Below are 25,944 nucleotides of genomic sequence, written 5' to 3' on the forward strand. Positions count from 1 at the left end.
TTGTCACATCATGTAATGTAGGCCTGGCCGGTGTACAGTCACAGTGACGTGTTGCTGATATGGTGAAGCTCCAGGACGTTGTGCTTTAAAATAGAGAACGTATCTTCTTCCTTCGATCGTCTATAATAGGCTACACTTATTTATCCTAACCCCCAATGACCCCCCCCCCCCCCCCCCACACACACACACACACACACACACACACCCGCACACAAGTGCAACAGATACGCATATTTGGCTGCAGCAACTGCAACAGATGCTGAGAGTCTGACAAATCCGGTTCACGACATGCCAATTTGCTTCCAGATAATTCAATATGCACAACTCATTCACTGTAATAATCCAAAGTGTGGGCCCAGTGCAGCAATGCAATCTTCCACCCAGATTGATGAACTGAAACTTCTCACCAAATAGCGTGTTAAGTGTTCTCTCCCATCTCCGTAACACAAGCAGACGCGCACACACTGTAGGCCAGCTGCGGAGTATTCATTGCTCCAGCTTGGTTGGATGCAATATCGCCCCCTATCATGACTTCATTCAGCCGTCGTCAGACCCATCGTCAGACCAAACAAACTCCTTCGCCATTTTTTGACTGTAAACATCCTGCTCTTTTAAAAGGACACTGAGCGGGAGGAAGGCAGCTGGCGCCATCTTGACCGTTTTAATGAGTACAACAAGGGGGGAATTACATAATCATTTCATTTGGAAGGGGGTCGAATAGGTAAGTTAAGTTAATACAGAGTCGTTTATAAATTGATTTGTATATTTTTACGACACCCTGAACGTGAATTTTTGAGTGTTGTGAGTCGTGGCCTCCTAGGCATTGGGCTGGCGAGCTCGCGACGTGAAGTGTGTTTACGGTGTTAGCTAACTAGCACGCGCGTCTCTAACATCACATCAACTAAACCTAGACAAACACGTGCTAATTAAATGCATTGGCTTACGATTGATTAGTAATTTCATGCTTCAGTATTAGGCTTTATGTTATACATAGGTGCTAGCTGGCTAGGTATATTTATAAATCTAGCTAGGTAAGTTAGCTAGCTAACGTTATTGCTAGGTAGCTAGTGCTGCCTAACAGACATCGGTGTGAGCGAGCTAGTGTTAGTTCACTTAGCGGCTGTTCGCAATCCTGTCCGTGGGTCAATAAATGAATTTGTATTAGTGAAGACTGAAGGGTAGTTTTGAGTGTTTGGGGCTCACTTTCCATTCAAAACGTTGCTAGCTAGCTACCGCTGCAACAATGGCAGAATTAGAGAATATTACGAAAAAGTGGGTGGGGAAATATAGCACCGATATCCTTCCTACCCTACTACGCTAGCTGGCTATGTCTTCTCAATAATACAGCATCAGCAATGGCGAAATGCTCTTTAACTCGTTAGCTATGCCAAAATGGCATTTAGCTAGACTATTTACTCCAAAATGTTAATTATATAGGGTAAGATCCAGGCTTTTTCTGTTAACACCATCATTAGTTATTTAACATTTTTCACAAGCAACTGTGATCTCTTCCCATGTTTAACCTACATGCCTGCAGTGGATGTTGAGTAGACGACATCTTAATGATCTTATCCCCGTCCCTTCTAATACCTGGTGTTTTAACCCCAGGCGGAGTTACCCCAGGCGGAGTTACCTCCGTGTGTGTGTGAGAGCCAGGAGCAGGGGCAATGTTCTACGCCCACTTTGTCCTCAGCAAACGAGGGCCGCTAGCCAAGATCTGGCTGGCGGCCCACTGGGACAAGAAGCTGACCAAGGCTCATGTGTTTGAATGCAACCTGGAGAGCAGTGTGGAGAGCATCATCTGCCCCAAGGTAAGGGAACAACTGTCAAACCGTGCCTAGACTCTCCTCTGCAGGTCATTGGAAGCCGTAATGATGACCATTGTTGAGTACTAATAAATAAAAGTTTCCCGCATAATGTCTCTACTTGCAATAAGGTTTATTTACAATAGACCTTATTGCAAGTAGAGACATTGTGCAGGAAACTTTTCTTTATTAGTTGATCTACCTTGGTGGACTTCTTCTTCTTCTACGCACCTGTCCCAGCATTAGATGTGCGAAGTTTTCAAGGTTGTTTTACATTGTTGAGTACTGAAAATCTAATTGAAGAAGCCTTTAGTCTCTGTCCTTCATCCTCTTGGACCATGTGCTGTGACTTAATGAGAAGTGAACAAGCAGAGCGGGTGTCAGGGATTGAAATTCAACCCACAGTGGAGTGATACTGTATAACACCCTCTGTTACAGCTAATGCTTTGTTCCTCTCCTTGATTGACAGATCACTGTTGTAAAGGAAAATGATTAAAAAATACTAAGCTGCGCCAAAGTCAAAATAATGATGAGGAAACTCTAAATAAATTCAGATAACCAGTTCTCTGATGTGTTCCAGGTGAAGATGGCCCTGCGCACCTCTGGTCACCTGCTCCTTGGAGTGGTGAGGATCTACCACAGGAAGGCCAAATACCTGCTGGCCGACTGTAACGAGGCCTTCATCAAGATCAAGATGGCCTTCCGCCCAGGTAGGGCACCAGGGACTATGAAATACCAACTACCCTGCTAATGTTTTGGTGGTAATGTCAAGCCGTCCGTCGTGTACTCGCTTTTAACTATGCGTACACAAGATGGCTACCACGTGTCTCCTGCGTTCCTTTGGAGCGTTGGCTGCGGCCGGCCTTGTAGGTCCTCAGAAATAAACAGGCGGCAAAATATGTGTGTTGTTAAACAACAAGTATACTACAGACTTTAAAGTGGTCTCCCGGGAAGTCATCAAGTATGTTTCGTAGAAATTGTTGATTTGGAGAAAAATACCAGGGGTAGCCTATCTAAAAGACAGTCTGAACATGGCTCCTGTTTTGTTACTGCGTATCCCAGGTGTGGTGGACTTGCCAGAAGAGAACCGAGAAGCTGCCTACAATGCCATCACCTTACCAGAAGAGTTCCATGACTTTGACCAACCGTTACCTGATCTCGAGTAAGCCCCTCGTTTCTTATGCACACTCTCTGAATGAGATTGGACATCAGAGCTCTAACTCTACCCATGGTGCTCACAGTGACATCGACGTGGCGCAGCAGTTTACGCTGAACCAAAGCAGAGTGGAGGAGATCACTATGAGGGAGGACGTGGGGAACCTCAGTTTGATGCAGGACAATGACTTCGGTAAGCTGCCGAGACCATCGCTTCCTGCTTCACTTGGCCCTCACTGTCCACAAAACATGTTGACACATATCACTCACCACGATTATTTCATAACATCATATTTTGACATTGCCTCTCCGTGTTTACTGTCCGTCTCCGTACTGACAGTCTTGCCATGCCATCCACGCAAAAAGGTATTTTTTAACCTGAAGGGCTTTACCAGTGTTGGTGAAGCTTGAGGTTGAATGGAAGTGTTCTTAACAAACTGTCACCCTCAACCCTCCAGCTGACTTCGGGATGGATGACCGGGAGATGATGAGGGTGGAGGGCAACTTCGAGGAGGACATCATCCACGGCGCCACAGCCTCCAACCTGCTACTGGATGCTGAGCCAGGCCCCGCCCACATGCCCGACAAGTCGAACCACATGGAGTATGACGACTTTGGGGACAACACCATGGGCAACAGTGATGGAGGCATGCTAGGTAGGACAGCCGCCAGATGCTACGGACCAAGGCTGTATACACACTGCCTGAGCGTACCTAGTGGAGATTCGGTTGAATTGAACAACACATGATTATAGATGGCACACTCATTTAGAATGATTTGCCCTGCGTTTTTCATTTTTACAAGTGGATAAGCTGCTGAGCAGCGAGGATGGTGGCGGTATCTTCGACGACCCCCCAGCCATCACAGAGAGCGTCATGATGCCTCCAGACCACGGGGACGACGAGGATGACTTTGACAACCTCCAGTCCCGTAAGTCCACAGTAGAGAGCAGGCCAGCATCCGACCTGTCAGTTAAAAACTCCTCAAGGATCTAGTAAGACTAGCCTGTGACTTGACAAACCCAAGTATCGTCGTTGGATCATGGGTATTGGGTTCCAGTCTGCGGTTTGAATCCCAGCTATTGCGTGAGTAATGGATTTGATGCCTGGTTGTCGCTCCTCCCATAGCGGGCCCAGACAGCCCTGACTCATGCCCAGCGGAACCCCTTCCAGCCATGGCTGACCAGACAGAGCAGACCACTCTGGTCCATAACGAGGAGGAGGCCTTCGCTCTGGAGCCCATTGACATCACTGGTGAGAATCTTTATGTTGTTCTATGGAACAAGTCGACAATTTAATTGTACTATATGTGTCTGTTTCTGAGAGAACACCATCTGGAAAAACACTATCAAAGCGCTCGTCAGGACCCGATTTGACAAAATTCTGAAGGCTGAATTGTACTTCGTGCTTGTCTGTAACATTGTTGTTGGAAGAACAGATGTCGAGAGAGATGTGCAGCGAGTTTTTGTAAATGGGATTCAGAGTAGCTCAAACCTAATATTAAGATATTAGATCCATGCATCTCTGCTGGAATGAGGGATTTATTGATTACAGAGATTGATGTATGCTTCCCCATCAGTAGGCTGGGGATGTATGCTTCCCCATCAGTAGGCTGGGGATGTATGCTTCCCCATCAGTAGGCTGGGGATGTATGCTTCCCCATCAGTAGGCTGGGGATGTATGCTTCCCCATCAGTACGCTGGGGATGTATGCTTCCCCATCAGCAGATCAAGGCCGTATGCATGTGCGTCTGTATTGACTGTTTTTCTGTTATCCTTGGACACCTGCAGTGAAGGAGACCAAGGCCAAGCGCAAGAGGAAGCTCATCGTGGACAGCGTCAAGGAGCTTGACAGCAAGACCATCCGCGCCCAGCTCAGCGACTACTCTGACATCGTCACCACTTTGGACCTGGCCCCGCCCACCAAGAAGCTGATGATGTGGAAGGAGACGGGAGGCGTGGAGAAGCTCTTCTCCCTCCCCGCCCAGCCCCTCTGGAACGGCAGGCTGCTTAAGGTAACACACATACATGCATGTGCGCAAGCAACACACACACATACACACACACACGAATGAATACAGAGCAATGCTCTTGTTTCTCAAGTCAGTCCCCTGCTGTGTGTGTTAACAGATGTTCACGCGCTGCCTGACCCCACTGGTGCCGGACGAGATGAGGAAGAGGAGGAAGGGTGGCGAGGCCGACAGCCTGGACGAGTTCCTGAAGGAACTGGAGAACCCAGAGGTGCCCAGAGAGGAGGCCATGTCCCAGCACAGGGACGTCATCGGTACGCTGCTCCCTGCAACACACACACACACACGCTGTACACACGCTATACACGCAGCTTCCCATGACACAAACCACACACATCACCAATCAGGGATGTGCGCGGATGGACATTTATATGACTATACGGCGCAGCTTCTGCTAGTCGTTTAGGAAATACCAGTCGGCTAAACTAAATATAGGCCAATAAAATTTGATAAAATAAAAATCTTAGATTTAAATAATTAAAGTCCCCTCACTCGCAATACCCCGGCGTACAGTTATAGTTGCACTATACTGCTTGCACCTGGCGGGTGGGTAATAACTCAAAGTCAGCGCGAGAACAGGCTGCTCTGGGAGTTGGCACCCCAGATCTAGTTACCGTACGTTAAATTAGGCTACTATTAAGACCGCAGATGTCGTTTTGAAGCCAGATTTTACTCAAACATTGGTGACCCCCCCCCCCCCCCCAGAATAATGTAAAACAGTGCAAATAAAAATAAATCGATATAAACAATAGATCTTTCTTTGGGCAGGAGGACTATGTGTCAAATCAAGATGAGCTGGAGTGATACTGGACTGAACTGCTTATCCCACTGCGCAAAGACCCACTTCTGTGGTGGCGCGGGAAAGCCCAGCTTCCCCAGACTGTAGGCTACCAGCTTGCAAATCGCTACCTCAGTTTCAACTAGTTCGTAACATTCAAAGCAATTATTAAATCAGTTGTGTAGTGGTCAGCTCAAAGGAAATAATTTTGCAATATGAAGTATGAAACTATCTTTTCACTGCGGCATCGAGATTTTAGAGGATTATTACTTTGCAATTAATCTGCGGCCCACATGCATGCCGAACCGCTGGGGGGCGATCCATATGGATCAATAGGATCACGGCACACCACTATTAGATAGATAAATCAACTTTATTGCAGACAGGTCCATATTAAAATGAAAATAAAACGGTACAATACGAGTTTGAGCAGAGATAGACTAGTCGTGTAGTCGGTTACAAAACCACCGTCAAGTTCTCAGTGAAAATAGTCGCTGCGCACATCCCTATCACAAGTGTTTTAGAGCTGATGGCTGTGTAACAAATCCTCTGGATGTACCCCCCCCAGACCAGACCATCATGGAAGAGCCCAGCATGCTGCAGGCTTCAGCCATGGAGGGCAGCAGAACCACCCTGGACGAGACCGCCATGCCCCCTCCCTCCACCCCCCGTGGGGTCAAACGCAAGGCCCACGACAAGGAGGCCGCCTTGCCTGTGAGTGCTGCGGCCCTGTGCCTTTTAACAAGAGTGGAGAACGGAGAGGAGCAGTTATGCACTGACAAGAGTCGAGATGCCATATATTTTGCACATGTGTGTTCTTGAGGGAATGCTTCTTTCTCTGTCTTACTGAAACTATTATTTTGTGCTTTACTGCGCGTGTGTGCATGTGTGTGCGTGTGCGCGCGTGTGTGGTCAGATGGGCTCCCTGGAGCAGGCGGCAGAGCGCTCTGTGCTGGACATGCCCCAGGTGGACCTGCCTCCGGAGGAGAGCCTGAACCTGACCCAGCTGGTGCCGGAGCTGGACCTGCTGGAAGAGAAGGACAAGGACAAGAAGGACGACAGCGAAGAGGAGGTGAGACACAGAATCTAGGACGAACTACCACCGTGGTTCTGTTTCTGTCTGGTTGTCTGTTCTGGGGGTGGGGGGCTGGCAGATGGAGATCAGGGCTGGATGTCGCATGTAGGGGCACTGGGAGTGGGGGGTGAGATCTCCTGAATGTTGAATCTGAAGTTAAGTTTGTTGAACTGTTCGCTGTTAGAGAATGACTCAATGGAGTGCAGTGGGAGTAAAGGGACGCTTGTTTTCTCTCCAGGATGAGGAGGGTCAGGGTGGAGATCAGGACCAGGAGGAGAAGAGATGGAACAAGAGGACCCAGCAGATGCTCCACGGTCTTCAGGTAAACATACAAGCTATTATATATGCAACATGTTCTGTTTATTCATGTTAATCACTGTTCACTTTGACATCAGGCTGGGTAGAACATTACCCCAATGCTGGGTTTTAAATACTTGCTTTTCCCCACAGAAAATATGTCAGGCTGTTGCTCATATTGTAGAATCCATAACATATTACATACATTATAGCCCCGGGTCCCTCAGTGATAAAAAACACAAGCTGTAATAGAATTGATTTAGAAATCCTCGGAGGCCAGTAATGCTCATGAAACTTGTGTTTGTCCGCTCACAGCGTGTCATGGCCAAGACCGGAGCAGAGTCTGTCTGCCTGCTGGACCTCTGCAGGAACAACAACAAGAAGCAGGCCGCCGCCAAGTTCTACAGCTTCCTGGTTCTGAAGAAGCAGCAGGCCATCGAGCTCAACCAGGCTGAGCCCTACAGTGACATTATCGCCACAGCCGGACCAAGATTCAACCTCATTTAGACATCAGAGAGAAGGCTTTGCAACTGTTTTTACTGAACTATTTTGTTTCAATTTGTATTTACGGTCTTGTTTCTCGTTGGTTCAACTCTGCTATTTTTGGCCTCTTTTGGGTCGGAAAGATGACTTTTAGGAGAGGAATTTACTGTATCAACCAACAGAATCATGCAGTGTGAAGAGGAGTTGCTATGTTGACGTTCAAGAACCCCTGAAAGGTACTGCTTTATCACAAAATACCTTTATAAACTCTTAATCGCCCAAGTTCATCCTCCTTGCACTTGACGTTTTCACAATAATGCAAAGTTAGACAAGTTCTTGACATGTTTAAATTACAGCTAGCATTGTCTTTTTCAAAATGTTCAATTTTGGCAATCTGGATCATGATAACGTCTCTTTTTTTATTTTGAAATCTTTGTTTTTATTTTTTCATTCTATAACTAGAAATTGTACATGTTACAAGTTATCCCGTGTTTTAGACTATAGTTAAGTAAAATTTTGAAATAAAGTGTTTTTAAGTACTTGTTTATACTGGCTTTGCGAATTTGTTTGTGATCATTGAACACTTGAAGACAGACCTATGCCTCGAATTTGATCAATTTGTACAGATGTTTTAATAGCTCAGTTTGCATCGACAAATCTGGACGCCTCAGTGGAACTATCCTATTATGTCCTCAAATGTCACCGCCCGTAGAAAACCAATGCACTCATGGTGAGCCGGATACGTCCGTGTCTCTCCTTCCTCTCTCTTTCCGCGTGTGATTCAGAATGGCTTCGCGTAAAGACTCCGTTGCTACTCCAACCGCCCCGATGGCTTCAACAGGGAACACCTTGGACTCTCCTGTAAAGCAGATCCAGATAGAAGGACTGGTGGGTAATATGCGCGAGTTTTCTGTTGATGTTATGAAAGTGGATCTAAAGTAAATCTTGATCCGAAACATGAGCTAGCGAGTGGATGCTAAAGCATCATGGCGGACACAATGCACCGAGGTTTAGCTAGCTTAGGTAAAGACGGTTCAAATGACCGCCTCTGAAGCTAAACGTTTCTTTCCGTCATTCAGTCTGTGTGTAAATTTAGGTAACATGCGATGCGATATGGCACTGCAAATACACTATTGGTATACAGAAGAAGTAGGTGTTTAGCTAACGTTAGCTAGTTAGCTTCTAGGTTCTGTGTGAGCGTATGATTAGGCACACTTGTTTTATGAAGCGGGTGTAGTCAGGTGGGCGGAGTGCATCAATGGATCAACTTGTGTTGTTCGCCGGGGATGGTATTCAACCCCGTTGCGTTGCACTATCATCGAGTTCAGAAGATGCGAGGGCGACTATCTCTGTGTTGCGAAATTTGATAGTTGTATTATGTGTGACATATTACAGCTGATAGGGCCATCTGTTGCATTACCCCTACGTTGCCACCAGAGGGCAAAATTGTTTCACCGGCTAGCAACAAATAATCAAACTGGCTCGGACCTTGATTTGTGGGCGGTGGGATATTTTTTATCCTTATTAAAATTGCGGGGCAGGCTAGAGATCTGGATACGATTTTCTCCAGGAGAACGGCATTTTAGAGATGAATGGTTCCCTAGCCTGATCTAAAAAAAATAGTGATAGGCATATGATATAGCCACTGCAATATCCACCAAAACACATCGGTGGATGCCTTGTGTCAGTTTAATCTAAAAGCACAGTTAGACTTAATCAAGTAGTTGAATTACTCGCCTGACTAGATTGAGGTAGTCCTAGTTGCAATGGCATTTCATCATTTTCACCAGGTCTGAGACTAGCTGTTGGATGACCCACACACATCACATTGCTGTATCCTGTGTTTGTAACAGCTGAGAGACAGGCAGCTTACTCAATAATACACCCCCTCAGGACTCACGCTCACAGGTGTCAGAGGTCGTGTCAGGAGCATTGCTGCTGTCACACACACGCACCATTTTCTGCTTTGCCTAGCTCTCAGATCCACACAGAACACCTGATCAATCATCGCTCTCTCGCTCTCTCGTGCGCATTTACATGTCCTAACCTGCCCCCTCCAAATCCCCCTGCTCTCTTTTCCCTGGCATGCTGTTTTGTCTTGTCCACTTCCCCGGCTTGTTAGATTTGGTAAAAGAGGCCATTTTTAAGTAGTGCTATAAAATCTACGCTTTTCAATCTGGGAGTGAGCGCTTGGCTGAAGGTTCAGTGTAGATAAAGTGGGTTCAGAAGCAGCTCAATGCCATTGAACAATAGGTTCCTCTTCCCAGAAACAGGATAGATAATGCTTTCATCTCTTTGCAATAGGCCACCTCGGAAACCATGAGAAATATTCCACTTCCACAGATTCGGATCCACAATCACCCATGACCACAACAGACAGACTTATGGCGATGGCATCGTCTTGACCTTCTCAAGCGGTACTTTAACAGGTCTCACAGCCCGGCTTGGCTGTATGCGGGTTATGAATTACGATCTAAATTAAAAGGTGCGGGCCCAGCGATTGATTTTGCTCAGTTCAATCTTAAGTCTGTTGATTTACAATTTGCTGTCCACATATATCAGTCTTTCCGCTGCACACAGGGTAGCAACAGAATCAGTAGGGGTAGCAGGGAAACCCGCTCTAATGCTGCGTTCCATTTGACTTGTGAAGTGGTAAATTCACATGATACTACTCACAGTTTTAACTGGAACGCCTCTCACCACTTGTTTTCTCAGCTCGTGAACTTTTACCACTTGCCTCTATCCCCAGTTAGCTCTGGAAGTCATGAACAAGATGGCAGCTCCCTGTAACGAAGTGAAACTTAACTGTTTTATTAGCATTTCTGTCTGTCTTGTGTCTTGTGAAATCAGTCGTACACACAGTATTCTGCAACTGTTATCTGAGGACATGCTCGCGACCTGTTTTGTATGCGCAAAATACAGCGCAGTGCGTTTTTATCTACTGGTTTGGCAAACGAAGTTTGTTTAACTTCTATCTTCGTTCCGAGCTGCTGTTGTCTGCTGTACCACGGTTACCTTGTGGGTGACGTCATTCTCCGTCTCCCCCACCTCCCATGTCACTAGTCCCCAGACAAACTGAACACAGCATAAGACCAGCCTGACAAAGACCAGCATGTTGAACAGCCTGACAAAGACCAGCATGTTGAACAGCCTGACAAAGACCAGCATGTTGAACAGCCTGACAAAGACCAGCATGTTGAACAGCCTGACAAAGACCAGCATGTTGAACAGCCTGACAAAGCCACTGGCTCTGGTGGTTGTTGTTCTATCTATTTCCTTAGATTCAGATGTTTTAATTTCCATACGGATTTAGGTTTTGTTCTCGCTTCTCTCTGGGTGGAGAGACTGGAGGGCCGTGAGCTGTGTGTGTGTGTGTGTGCGCGTGCGCGTGTGCGTGTGCGTGTGGTTCTCTGACCTTGAGGCGGTGAGATGAAAGCCATTTTCTAGCATCTGGGGCGAGTGTGGACAGGAGGCTTTAGAAGGTGTCTACGTTCCTGATGAGTTTCACCCTCTCTCTCTGTCTCTCTCTCTCTCTCTCTCTCTCCCTCTCTCCCCCCGACCTGTTGTCTCTGCTATCACAGACAGATGGGAGACCGTGGCTGGGAGAGGTTTCTCTCCAGCCTGCTCCATTATCATCCCTAGACCGCACTTGTTGCGCGATGGAAACACGGACCCGGGCACGTTGAAATAAATCATGTTTGCCCAGAGCAGAGCAGATCCCCCTGGCTTTATGAGCGGGCCTCCCTCGGCGCGGCAGGCCAGTGATGGGTGTTTTGTTGTCGAACACGGCCGCACCGCGGACACCTCACTCGCGTCGCCTGCTTGCGACTGCCTGCCTGCGACGAGGCGTCGTTATTAACGCCCGCGAGCCGACTGATCAACATGATTTATTCTCTTGTCAGTCTCTCTGTGTTGTTTACCTACTTCTGCTGTGCTCTTGTTTATTCAGACGGCCGGCCACTCTTTCCACCGGAGCACTCGTCTCTGGAAGCTCCGGTCCACACAGAGCACCACTAGATACTCCCACGTGTCCCCTTATGATCTTGCCACTGTGGTGTAGCTGGGGGACTGTTGTCTGTGTCCTCCAGGACTAGTGCCTCTGTTGCGCCTCACGGTCTTACCCCCCAGCTCCTCCTGGAGGGGGGGAGTTAATGATACAGTGGCTGGTTGGAGTCGATATCTGTCGTGGAGAGTGGCCACTTTTTTTCTGCACCGTCTCTCCTCCACCTCCCATCATCTCTCTCAAATGCCCTCAAAAACATAGAGCCAACCAGCACCGTTATACAACACACACACACACACACACACATACACACACATACATATACAAATGCCCGCATCCAACCAACCCACACACACAACAGATGCACTGGTAGCGACACTTCATGCATTTTAAGAGGTTGTCGAATCAACTAAGCTGAAAGTAATTAATGTTTATTTTAGTTTATTTTAACTCCTGCACGTTTGTACCGTTTCATATCATTGAGTGCCCCTATCCTCCATTGGAATCTTATAACATACATAGAACAGTGGAGGAAATGTGCGCACATCCAAACCGTATTCCGGCCAGGTGCAGGAAAAAGAGGCTCTTGAAGTGAAAAAGGGGAAATTCCCGCACACTGGATTGAAGCTCCTTACTTTATTGAACCATGAGCAACGTTTCGACCCTTCAGGCAGGAAGAAGACCCGGCTCGGTCGAAACGTTGCTCATAGTTCAATAAAGTAAGGAGCTTCAATCCAGTGTGCGGAAATTTCCCCTTTTTCAATCTTATAACATACACCTGGGAAAGCACCTAGTCTAGACCTGCTTTTCTGTTGTGCGATGGGAAAGCACAGTGTTATACTTAAATACTGCATTACACTTTGTTTAGATTAAGTCAACTAAACGACTAAGTCTTAATGATATTTAGTCACTAAAACTAAACCAATTCACTATAACTGAATTGTGAGTCAAGCTATAGTGTGCTACAGGTTTCAGTTAGTGAGACCAGGAGCAAAAGACACCAGCACCTGAAAATATGCAGGGAAAAAATAAAGCTGCCAGTGCTTCCCGTTGACCGTGACAAATCCCTATAGCTTATCCTCATGCTAAAATCCACAGAATATCCACATTTTAAAGCTGATATTTAAAACATTTCCACATCTCTCACCCCTTTCATCCCTGATGAGTATGCACCCCTGTTTAATGCAGTGTTTAACCAGTAAGCGGGTGAGGTGCTAGGTGTCCTTTCTGCAGAGAAATTCTCTGCTTTTGACAGCAGTGTGGCGCTGCCTCCTCATGACGTTGTTGATGTTGATTGTTTTGTCCAATTTCAACTCTCACTGCTCTGCCATTTTAGATTGGCTCCTCTTTAAAGTCGCACTGAAATGAAAAAAAGCATTCTGTCCCATTTTAGTTCACATAATTGGTCATAGTGTTCACCTATTCAATGATGTATGCCCAAAAAATTACAAAAGTCTACTTGTGTTGTAATCTTATATCAAAGTATATAATTTCTTACTTCCTGGAAAATGGTAGATCATGTGCAATGACGACAACAGGTACCTTAGATTTTAGACCAATAATCTCACAACATCCACCCGTCAATCAACGCTATCCTTCTATTGAATCTGTCTAAAGTTCTTAAAACCCGTCCACTTGTCAATATTCCAATCAAATTCCTCTAAACATTATGTCCCACCCTCATAGCTTGTTTGGGTCGGAAATACGTCAAACTACGGAAGTTAGATGATCTCAAACGTCCGTTTCTGTGTGACTTCAATTGGCTCCTATAAAATCCTGCACTATCACCACTGCAAATTCATCTCCTTGGTCCATCCAGGTCCATTGAATTCATTTTAAAGAACTTATAACCAAATTAATTGTCAAGGTGGCGAGGGCTTCCTATTTTGAAAATCTTATCTCCTCGAGTGGGCAAAATCCTGTGTTCTCTGATAATGACTGCAATAATTTCATGTTGTTTATTTGGGACATGGTTGCCAGTGTTAGATCTAGCATATTCCCTTCCACCTCCCCACTGCCGGTCTGCCCTAACCGCCAGTCAATTCTGAGATGTTAATTGCCCATCTCCCTGCAAGATTTAACTGAGCTAGTGAGCAGCATGAAAATCTCCTCCAGCCCTTTAGACATCTTACCGTCTCTGCTGAAAGATGTAATCAGCACCATTCACCCCTATATGCTCTCTATCATTAATAGCTCCCTGGTTTTGGCTGTGTTCCCACCTATTTTAAACAGACTGTTGTTCAGCCTCTCCTTAAAAAATTTAACCTGGACCCTCTCTACCTAGCAACTATTGGTCTATTTCTAAGCAGCCCTTTATTTCAAACATTTTAGAAAATGTTGCCAATCAGCTCACTGTTGCCTTGAATAACCAATATTTTTGACAGTTTTCGTCAGAGACATTTTACAGAGACAGCTGTAGTCTCATGATACCATGATGTCCTCTGACGCTGAGAAATGCTCTATCCTGGTGCTGTTTCATCTCAGTGCAGCTTTCAATACTGTCATGTTTGATCAGGCTTTGTACCTTGGCAAGCACATCAAGTCCCTGACCCGTACATGTTTTTTCCACCTAAGAAACATTGCAGAACTCAGACCCATTGTATCTCACTCTGAGTTAGAAATGATTATCCATGTCTTTGTCTCATCACACCTGGATTACTGTGATTCTCTTTTTACTGGCCTCAGCAAAACATCCTTGGACCACCTTCAGCTGGTGGTCACCTTCACCTTCAGCTGGTCCAAAATGCCGCTGCCAGGCTGTTGTCAAAGTCCAGTAGAACTTCTCATATTACTCCTGACCTGGCCTCCTTGCACTGGCTTCCAGTTAATTTTAGGACCAGTTCAAGGTTCTTGTAATTACGTATATAGAGTCCTACATGGTCAAGCACCTGTGTATTTGTCTGACCTTGTCCTATTCACTGATGGACACAAATCATTGGATTTATTTGCAGGATAATTTACATGACCTTGCAGAGGTATGCTAGTGTCATTAGAACTCACAATATGGATATGATTGGGTCCAAAAGTATATATTTGAACACATTTAACGGGTGAACGCTTGCTCCCCGTGCGCCCTGCAGGTGGTCCTGAAGATCATCAAGCACTACCAGGAGGAGGGCCAGGGCAGCGAGGTGGTGCAGGGCGTCCTGCTGGGCCTGGTGGTGGAGGACAGGCTGGAGATCACCAACTGCTTCCCCTTCCCCCAGCACACCGAGGACGACGCCGACTTCGACGAAGGTAACTCTGACCTCCAGGCTCGCTGCAGAGGGCCTAGAGGGGTTTGGGCCGTGACGTGTGAAAGCCCCCCCCCCTCATCAAGGGCCGTCCTGTCCGCGACCCCGGCACCTCTCCCCCCGCCGAACCCCGTTTCCCCGGACGACTCGTTAGCGCAGAGTCAACGGACAGGCTAGCAGGACACGCCTGCCAGCGACGCAGGCTGCGCTAACAAGCGGCCGCCCAGGAGCAGTAGAGGATACGGAGGAGGGGAAGGGCTGCTGGAGGTCGTTAGTGTCAGCGAGATGGCCCCCCGGGAGGGAATGGGAATCAGGACCCATTGGCATTTGATCTGGGCTTTGACCTCCCTCCTGCCCCCTCCCTGGTTAATAAGCTCTGCTGGTTTCCCTGCTGAGAGCCCTGGGACCTCTGTAGTATAGGAAGTTATCGTTCCTGTTGTTTTATCGTTCCTGTTGTTTTTGTATTGGGTGAAGGCAGTGTTGTTGACTAGTCATGTTATGGGAAGCTATCAAAGGATTCTCTCGTGTTCCCCATGCGTTAATCACATGGTTTGCTGTTTGCCGTGATCAAACGCAATTTAATTTTTTGGCAAATTTAGGCCAGTTCTTGTGTTTCTGACGCTATTAAAACGTGTTGCCCTCTGCTGTATTGTTGGATGTCATAAAAGGTAAAAAAACAACAATTATCTGCACACACGTGTCATCCGTACAGTGGGATAAAATCTCGCTCTCCCTAATTGGGCTAGGTCTTACAAAAGTTGACCTTGTCTTTGAGCACCGTGCCTTCACATTCTCCTGCACAGCTGCGTATCCTCCAGAGTACCTACTTCAGAAAATGCCAGAGCGGGTAAGCGCCGATTAGAGTACACACTTTTTCGCTCAGCAAGAAACAACATTCCAGTCTGCCACCTCATCAAAACCTTTGCAGTTCGCATCTCTTCGGATTTTACAACATGCACAAAAAATGAAACTGATGGACATTACAAGGGAGATAATTTCTTTTCTTTTTTTTTTCTTTCTTTTTTTTCTTCTTTTTTTTAAAGATATTTGGGGGGGGGGGCATTTGTGCTTTATTATATAGGAAAGTGTAGAGTGACAGGAAAGGTGGGAGAGAGAGAGGGGGGGAGGACTTGCAGCACAGGGCCCAGGCCAGATTCGAACCCGGGCCGCTGCGGTAAGGACTAGCCTTAACCTGGTACGCGCCTTAACCCATGAGCCACCGGGGCGCCCCGAGAGAAACGGCTTTATTGGCGATCATTATTTTCTTTGTAGCTTCATAAAAGAAAGGCCTTGTTAACAGCCTTGATGGCGTGCTGCTGCTGCCATTCATCCTCCACGTCTCTGAGCGGCCAGATGGTTAACCACGCCGTCCTCTAAGCCAGTCGTGACTGCGTGACCTCTCAGGGGGCTTTAACCGGACGTCACTCTCACACTGGCTCTGGCTGCGTACTGAGACGGCGGACCCGCTGCATAATCCCACGATTGACATTCTTCAGAAGTTCCAGTTGGGCAGTGTGACGGGAATGATAAAGACGCCCGACCCTGTTATTAGACGGTGGCCCTGAATGGACAATAAGCTTGCCCTGGCTCCTGGGGTTCCAATCTGAGACTGGGACTGACTGCTCTTCATGCCGCGCTGCCTTTCCATCAACAGAGGACACTGTGGACCTGCTATAGCAGAACAGGCTGTGAAACTCACTCACTAGCCGCGAATCAGCTGGCAGGTTCACCCGGTAGTACAGTCCGCCCCGTGAGACGATTGATTTAGGACATGAATAATGGTTATTATTTTTTCCCAGAATCAGGATCAAAGAATACGAGAGAGGGAGAGGAGAACGCCCCGTTGAGATAATTATGTCCCAAAAAAGAACCAGCGAGCCAAACGAGTTCACTTCAAACTGACCAAATGTAGTTTAGTAGCTGTGGTGATGTGAGGCCAAGCCGCGGGTTTTTTGGGGGGGAGTAAGTATGGCTATGTGGAGATGAACATCAGCGCTGGATGCGCAGACGCAGACCCCTTCCAGCCTGACAGAACTTGCCAAACTAGCTGTGCTCTTCACAGGTGTCAACTCTGTAAGCCCCCCAGTTAAGCCCCTCCATCCAGGTTGGCTGGCTGGCTGAGGCTGGCAATTGTTGTTTTCCAGGGATTTGCGTTTCAATCAATGTGGCACTTATACACTTATACAACAAGCACCGATAGTTCCAACTCCGCATTGTGATTGGTCAACAGGCATTCAGAGCCATGCCAATAGCCACAAAATACCAACGGGTAAATCACAAGTATCACTCTGCTTTGATACATTGTATCATGACATGATAGGATTGTGAGCAATAAAATAAACTATACTAAAACTGGAAAGGGAGTGCTGTATCGTGGTTATTGGCACGGCTGGGCAGGGCAACGGCGTTCCACTTCGTGTTGTGCCTATGCCGCAGCACCGTCGTGCCAATAACCACGATAAAGCACTCCCTCTCGTGTTATTGCTTAATTATTACATGGTGACGCAAAAGGCTATATTGGTTTACATCTTAGATTTAGGTCTCAGAATGTTTTTTTTTTTTCATGGAAATGTTTGTGATTTTAATAAGTAAAACTATTTACAGACTTAACATTCATAATCACAACATGCATTTGTTACTGGGTAGCGACTGGCACACACGGGTCAAAATACCATGTCCAAACACAAGTACAGTTGATTTAACCATCTTTGTGAACCAGACTGTAGGTTGGGTTTTACAGCGTTGAAATGTTTAAATTGTTTTCAATTGCACTTGGCCGGCGATATCAAGTGCACTTCAAGTAAGCCTGCCCCGTTCCGGCCATCAGATCTCCCAGTTGACGAGTGTGACAGCGAACATATCCGAGGAGACGTTCATCAGCTGAGAGATGTCGCCCCCCACCCTCTCTCCTAGTTTCGATAGGGGTGGCAGGCAGGCAGGCAGGCTGGGCTCAGATGGAGCCTCTGGCCTTCCTCACTTCCTTTACTTAAACAGGGCTGATTTATTAATGCGGCTTGACACCTCCACTGTGAATGTTCCCTTCTATTGGATTTAGTGGGTTGCTGCTCCCCCCCTCCCCCGTTCAGCTTCATCAGTTAGAATCTAAAAAAGACCCCAAAAAGCCTTAAGCGGGCAGCTTTTTGCTCTACCCGGCTGGATAACTAGCCCCAGTGTATACAGCAGGCTAGCTACACCAAACTTCGTCCAGGTTAACACCCACAGACAAGAGGTGAGGAAAAGATGAATATGGCCGCCTCCGTAACCCTGGGAACTTCCTGTCTCCGCCAGTGCTGCTAGCGACCGATGGCCAACTCGTGTCTCGCCGCACGCGGGTTAATTGAAGTCTGGGATTAAAAAGGCCCAGCCGTGATCTCTGTGAGCCGTAAGAACGTCTCTGGCGTGTGCGCTTATTCGGTATGCCACGAGCATCCAGTCTCTCACCTGTGAAACACACCCCGGCTTTGTGATAACACATCCCTGAGAGTTAGCCTTTCAATAGATCACTTTACCTGTCGGGATGGAGGAATTGATTTCCTACTCTCTTCTCCGCCTCCTCTCGGAGCCTGGCTAATTAAAATCATTTGGCACTGTCCGTCAAAGATCTGACATGGGGAAAAAAACTGTATTTATTCTTGTGCTTGGGTTGAAACATATTGTTATTTACACACCAGAGGTTCTCTCTCTGTCTCTCCGTCTCCCCCTCTCTCCCTCTCCTCTCCTCTTTGAGAGATCTGAGGTCCGGCTGCCTTTCCTGTGCAGTATAAATCAGGAGCCGGGCCCTCTGGGTGCAGCAGACTGCCATCAGTTCCCCTGTTTTATTCATCCACTGCTTTGTCTCATTGGAGATTCTGCCCTTGCTAAAGCAGGGATCGCAGTGTATTACTGGAGACAGCTGCTAATCCAGGTGTGTGAAGGGAAGCGAGGGCTCAGGCAGAGCGAACACACACACACACACACACACACACCGTTTCACGCCCATTTGCACTCTGATAACGCTGGCTAGCGTGCAGCCGTGTGCACAATGCACCGCCTTCTGGGCTGTTAGTTTGGCTACGGCTGTCTCACACAAACCGCCATTTGGAAACGGAAAATCTGTGCTGCGTGGCTGTATTAGATCAACTGGCCTAGTGAGACCGAGAGAGTCGCTTTACAAGCATTGATTTACATTCGGATATTACACGTAGGGGAGATGCACAGGATGCACAATCTCATGCCCCCCCCGCCCCCAATACAAGGTCAGCGTGTGTAAGGAAGCAGATCTCCTGCTGTGGTGCGGTAGTCTGTCCCGCTTTGATAAATGTGTGTAAAGCCATGGAGTAGATGGCGTATCGAGTCTCGTTTGGCTGGGTGTGTTGAGAGAGGAGAGGGCTAATTCGCCCACGGACTGTATAATGGGATGCGTGCCTGCCGCCTTCCATGTTCCACCTGGCATCACGGATTAGCTGCAATTAATCTTAGTTAAGCAAGCCCCGCGGAGAGCCGCCATGCTGCGACTGGAGCTGCAGAGGAGCGAGCTAGATGCCCCCTCACAGCAATACACACACCGACATGCTGGGGGAGGTTCCTCCTTCTCCTACTAAACACAGCTACACACACACACACCTAGATGCCCCCTCACAGCACTACACACCCACATGCTGGGGGAGCTGCCTCCTTCTGCTACTAAACACTGCTACACATATACTTGCACGCTGGACGAGATCCTATTGCCCTATTAAACAGGGCTAGAGACAGACAGACGCGCACACCGACACACACGGGGAGATACCCCCCCCTCTGCTATTAAACAGCTCCACGTGAGAGATGGCAGCCTGTATGCTGAATACACTCTACCAGGTGCACATCAGGGAGAGTTGAGTGATCGTTGTTTGTGAGTGAGGGATGGAGAGAACGTTTTTGTTTGATCAGTTTGTCCTGTCCCCTCCCTCGCACAGCAACAGCATATCCATACCAGAGGGAGATCTCTTGTCAGCGGCGTCTCTCTCACTCTCACACATCGTCCTCGCTGGCGTTGAGTCGTTGCTCGACGACTCGCTCACTCAACGCTAATCGCGTTCACAAAGGACAGAGTAGACAGACGTGTCTGTCGTCCCCCCCCCCCCCACCCAGTCCCATATCTTCTGTCTCTCCTTCTAGTCAGGTAATTTTATTTCGCCGTAGTATCTTGATGCCCTCTCTGGTCCCTGCTCGCTCGCTTGGAAACTCCCTCTCCGCTTTGATGTGTGGCTTGACGTCGAGCGTGTTTCTTGTGACAGCGTGGAAAAAGGCCAGTCTCCCGCTAATGGCATGAAAAGCCTGCTATTAGTATCCTTTTCACAGCGAAGCAGCCTGCTCTCACAGAGAAGCGGTGTCTAACGGCACTGTCTCTCCCTCCTGGATGCAATCAAGACCAATGAGGTCTTGCTATGGCTCATGGCTCATAGCTCTGTGCTTAGGCTGTAGCTCTGCTGCCCAGGCTGTCCAGACACTAAAATGTACATGCTCATTGACACCAGGTCTGTGTCTAGGTGGGGGAGTCTTTCGGCCCAAATGTACTCCTTCTGAATAGTTGGCATCGGTTCTGCACCATGATGAAGCACGGAGTGGTGACCGCTTGGAGCGATCAACACGCATAACAAGGAACAAAAAACACTTGAGAAGAATTCAAGGACTTGGAAGAGAGGAGGATTCCGTTTTTTTGTGGGGAACATCACGAGAGCTCCAGACTAACCTTTTCCTGGTTGGTGACACCGGCACAAGATTTAGTCAGGCACTAGTCTGGAGCAACGGATGTAGATTTTTTTGATAAATCTCTTATTGGCTCCACTCAATTCCAGCAGATTCAATCCCCCAACACCATTTTGGAAGGGCACCGACCGCTGAAAAAAACTTAGACGATTGAGATTGGTTAAAGAAATACACTTTGGTTTAAAGAAATACACTGCGTTTTTTCACCCTTTCTCAGAATGATAATGGGGTGCAGCCAGACCCTTCTCCAGCGCTGGAACAGCGAGAAACGAAGGGTGGAGACTAGTCAGGCACAAACATGCAGCAAAGCCTATGGTGCTGCACTATAAGCTACCTGGAGTCTTACTGGAGTGATCAGAGTTGCATCAGTTACTTTTAATAATACAGAACTTATAATACACATAAGCCAGACATTCCAGACAACTTACAGGTTGGTTTGCTGTGTTCTCCATCCGACTCAATAATCATATTTTAGCTATTTATTATTATTCTGTCAAGACAACCAGTAAAGCAGTGGAAATAAAATACTACTGAAATCGGCTGTTAAATTGTGAATTTCAATTAGGTAAAGCCCTACTTTGGGATATCAAAATATTTTTGATGAATTTTTCCTCTTTTCTATGGATGGGGGTTTAATGGTGGCGTATAGGCTAGACCCTTATTAGACTCACGAGTCAGTCTCTAGTGGAGATCTCGAAAGTCTGGCATTGCAAGACTAGACCCTTATATGACGGGGTCCTGGCATGATACACATCTATTTGATTCTGTAGTATACTGTTCTGTTACTGCAACTGACGGTAACTGCAGAGAGAGGCTAGAATTTTAATCAACATTTTCCACCACAGTTGCCTCTGTATTTATGTAATGACATAGGAAATTATTGACACTTTCTGATGAAGCACCTGCACCTAGCCATGTACAGTGCATCCGGAAAGTATTCATATCCTTTTGCTGCCTCGTTATATTGTGCCCTCAAGGTTCATTTAAACATGATTTGAAAATACCCAATCCTACCACGTTGTTTGATAGTAGATTGAGTAAATTTCACGTGCTCAAGCAAATCCTTAACGACCAATGAATCCATTTTCGATTAATTGATTGTATCTGTAATCCACACCCTTTACTCAATACTTTGTTGAAGCACCATTGTCAGCAATTACAGTCTCAAGTCTTCCTGAGTATGATGTTACATGCTTGGCACACTTATTTTTGGGCAGTTTCTCCCATTCTTCTTTGCACATCCTCTCAAGCTCCATCAGATTGGATGGGGAGCGTCGGTGCACAGCCATTTCAGATCCTCAATCAGAGTTCAATCAGGTTCAAGTCGGGGCTCTGGGCTCCACAAGGACTTTCACAGACTTTTCCCGAAGCCACTCCTTTGTTATCTTTGTGCTTAGTTTAGTTCATTGATTTATTTGATTCAGGGACATTGTACATTAATCAACAATTTTACAATTGTAAATGTGCCAGGATTAGCGAACTAATTTTCACCTGTTGTCCTTGGCCTGATGTTAAAGCAACCTAAGAAGGATCAAGGCATTGTGTTGGTGCTTGGGGTCGTTGTCCTTTTGGAAGGTGAACCTTTGCCCCAGTCTGAGATCCAAAGCGCTCTGGAGCAGGTTTTCATCAAGGATCTCTCTGTACATTGCTGCATTAATCTTTTCCTTGATCCTGACTAGTCTCCAGGTTCCTGCCGCTGAAAAACATCCCCACAGCATGATGCTGCCACCAGCATGCTTCACCGTAGGGATGGTATTGGCCAGGTGATGAGCAGTGCCTGGTTTCCTCCAGACATGATGCTTGGCATTCAGGCCAAAGAGTTAAATCTTGGTTTCGTCAGACCAGAGAATTTTGTTTCTCATGGTCTGAGAGTCCTTTAGGTGCCTTTTGGCAAACTCCAAGCAGGCTGTCATGTGCCTTTTACTGAGGAGTGGCTTCCGTCTGGAAGGCTCTTCCATCTCCACAGAGGAATGCTGGAGCTCTGTCAGAGTGACCATCGGGTTCTTGATCACCTCCCACCTCACCTCCCTTGGTCACTACCCTTCCCCAGATCTGTGCCTCGATACAATCCTGTCTGCCTACAGAAAATTAATTTGACTTCATGGCTTGGTTTGTGCTCTGACATGCACTGTCAACTGTGGGACCTTAAATATAGACAGTTGTGTGCCTTGCCAAATCATGTCCATCAATTCAATTTACCACAAGTGGACTCCAATCAAGTTGTAGAAATATCTCAAGGATGATCAGTGTTATACAGGGTGCACCTGAGCTCAATTTTGAGTGTCACAGCAAAGGGAGTAAATACATGTACATGTGATATTTTAGTATTTTATTTTGAATACATTAACAAAAATTTCAACAAAAAAACCTTTTTTCACTTTGTCATTATGGGGTATTGTGATGTAGATTTTTTTTGGGGAAAATTGAATCAATTTTGGAATAAGGCTGTAACATGATGTGTAAAAAGTGAAGGGATATGAATACTTTCCGGGTGTACTGTATCATTCCATTTGTGCTGGTCATTTACAGTCTGCCTGAGGCAACTGCTGCACATTCAGACAAACATTTAGATCAATCATCTCTCTCAATGGTAAATGAGACCAAAACATGATGCACAAATAAACTATCAACGGTGGCGTACCTGTTCCTTCCTTTCTCGCAAACCAACCTCAGAATGATTTTTATCTCATTTTAATAGTGGACTGCATGTTGGGGGAAGCGTTGGTCAGAGAGGATGCAGTAGATGTCTAATGTAATGTCTGAGAGAACAACAGGGTTGAGATGCAGCTATTCCTCATGCAGCCATTCTTCGCTGTATGAATGTACTCTTACAGTACATACAGCCCATCTTCCTTTTCATTATTAAAATAGCAAAATAAGTAGGCTACACTGCAACGGCATTTTTAGGATAATTATTTTGCCTCAACCTCAATCTTCATGATGATTCAGGTCGGTGTGACCCCCATGCTCCACAGAAAAATAGGCGTGGCAGATTTTACAGAAAGCATGCCCCTTTCCTTTAAACCTTTCCGTAAGAAAGGATTCTCCTTAATTCTCCTGTTGAGGAAGTCTGAAATGTACATGATTTATTTCTCTTCGAACTCTCCATTTCTCTCTCCGTTTCAGACAGTCACTCACTGAGGAGGACAAGCAGTTCTCTTCACGTGCATGTAACCATGGAAACGACACATTTGGAGTAGCTGTATTGGTCCCGGTGGAAACAGTAGAATTTTTGAGTTGTAGGGCTTATACATGCAGTACAGTGCCAGAAAGACAGGTTGTGATTAGGCTTGGGTATCATTTGAAAACTTTCAATACCGATACCAAAACCGATACCTTTAATTCAATACAATAACTTAAGGTGTCTTATTATGCTAATTTTCAACAATTTAATATAAGTCTTTAGGATCCCCAAAACATGTCTGAGTATTTTTGCTGGAAATACCACTCAGAATGAGCGTTCTAGCATGCCTCTCTGCCCCTCCGTTCTCAGATTGAGCACTTTTTTTTTCATATGAAAATGAGCTCAGCTAAGAGCAAGTCGGCAGGCTAGAGAACGAGGGATGTTGACGGCACTATGCTACCTCAAATATAGAAAAAGTTTGGGATTTGGGGACAATGAGGTGTCTGGCTATCATACATAGTTAGTTCGCTACTAGATTTGACAACTGGACGATTGATATGTTGCAGAGCAAATATGCAGTATCTTACACTTCGCTCATGGCTAGCTAGCAGACTGCTTCCTGGGTCTAGACGAGTGATTTGGGTGGAGAGGGACTATAAAAGTTACTGGTTGCTATGGAAATTGTATAACTCTAACCATGAATTATAAACTTTTCAAAGATAATATGAGCAATAGAATTTGTTCTCAGAATTATGTTTTCTGTTGAAAGGTCGTTGTATAAGCGGGATAATTAACTCGGGGCGGGTCTTTGTTCTGTTTAAATTACCTTCACGGGTCATTTAAACCTGCAAAGGTTTAAATGACGGCTACGCCTCGGGCAATTCACTACCTCCGCGTCGGTCATTTAAACAGCACATAGACCCGCCCCTCGTTCATTATCCCTTGCATATTCCGCATTCTTGGCACACAGTGGACTGGAGTAGAACCTAAAATCCGCCTTTGTAGAAAATCCATTGAGAATTGAGGATCGATTCTATATTCTGGAATCGAGAATCGTTGGAATCGAGAATCGATTCTGCAATCAGATCGTGACCCCAGGAATAGGAATCGGAATCGGATCAGATCGTGGCGTAGTGGAATCGGAGCCACCCCTATTGTTTTGCATATCTCCTCCCCCCAGTACACCTGCAGTAATAAAGGCCCAAGATCTCATGGTGAATTAGGTCTCATCTCACCGGTTCATTCTCATGCAGGCTGGATGTCCAGGAACTGAGGTGGGGGAATATATAGCTTTGTCAGGTGCCCTAGCAGACACATTCAGTCACCTGCTGGCACCCAGACACACACACACCCACCCACCCACCCACACACACACACACACACACACACACAAAGCCACGCTGACATGTGTGCACACACGGACACTCAGACACGGACACACAAACACAATCACCAGGGCTAACAGGATCGGTAGACTCATTCCCCATCTCACCCAGAGGTTCAGATTGATTGATAGGAAAAGCGCTGGTCTATAGGAATGGGTGAAGAATAGCAAGCGGCTTGCACGCATTGTTGTCTTGATGATATTGTTAGGTAGGCATTTCTCTGGATAATGTAGCTGTTCCCCAACCGGTATTGCTTTTGGCTCTGTTGATGTCAAACAGGGGTGTGGGTGTATGGTTGTATGTGTGTAGACCGAGAGAGATACTCTGTGTGTGTGTGTGTGTGTGTGGGGGGGGGGGGGGGGGCGTGGGGGGGGGGGGGGGGGGCAGGCACTGGTTGTCTGAGGAGGAGTTCAGTAGAGAGATGCAGAGGTGGGGGCAGTCAATCTGACACACCTGCTATGAGTTGGGAAACTAGGATATGATTAGCTTCCAGTACATGAGTCATCATGCTCATTTCCCTGCACCAGAACTGCCTCTGTTCCCTCACTGGACTGGCAGAGTTGACTTGGCAGTATTACGGTTTATTAATGAGGTTCATATATAAACACTGAACACATATAAAACCTATTATTCAATAATGTGAGGGGGTTAATTAAGTTTCATTGGGGTTGCCCCTCTGAGGGCTTGAGAGTCTTGAGAGAATAACTTGAGAGAAATAAAATCTCTGTCCCTGATTAATAATAATTATAGTAATCAACTATATTTGTATAGCACCCTTCAAATAAATGCAGCTCAAAGTGCTTTACAATAGAGAATGTACATGGACGGAGTGCTTCACATAAAAACAGACT

General features: G+C 46.5%; 2 protein-coding genes across 2 annotated transcripts in view; both read left to right on the forward strand.

The window, feature by feature from the left end:
* Positions 1-621: 621 nt before the first annotated feature.
* On the forward strand, positions 622-8,105 carry LOC311314602 (double-strand-break repair protein rad21 homolog A-like). The gene is made up of 14 exons (XM_084445026.1): positions 622-721; positions 1,609-1,811; positions 2,386-2,515; positions 2,868-2,967; positions 3,047-3,153; positions 3,419-3,616; positions 3,765-3,890; positions 4,088-4,213; positions 4,750-4,973; positions 5,089-5,242; positions 6,335-6,480; positions 6,683-6,838; positions 7,080-7,163; positions 7,454-8,105. Exons 2-14 carry the CDS (start codon positions 1,668-1,670, stop codon positions 7,643-7,645), a joined length of 1,887 nt encoding a protein of 628 aa, XP_084301152.1. The 5' UTR covers positions 622-721; positions 1,609-1,667; the 3' UTR covers positions 7,646-8,105.
* A 279-nt stretch (positions 8,106-8,384) lies between these two features.
* LOC311313892 (eukaryotic translation initiation factor 3 subunit H) overlaps positions 8,385-25,944 on the forward strand; it is a 36,516-nt gene continuing 18,956 nt past the window's right edge. The window contains exons 1-2 of the mRNA XM_084444141.1: positions 8,385-8,509; positions 14,705-14,861. Of these exons, the coding sequence (XP_084300267.1) occupies positions 8,408-8,509; positions 14,705-14,861 (259 nt within the window). The 5' untranslated portion in view covers positions 8,385-8,407. The remainder of the gene's footprint in view (positions 8,510-14,704; positions 14,862-25,944) is intronic.

Source organism: Borostomias antarcticus (assembly GCF_949987555.1).
Source record: "Borostomias antarcticus genome assembly, chromosome: 10".
NCBI lineage: Eukaryota > Metazoa > Chordata > Actinopteri > Stomiiformes > Stomiidae > Borostomias > Borostomias antarcticus.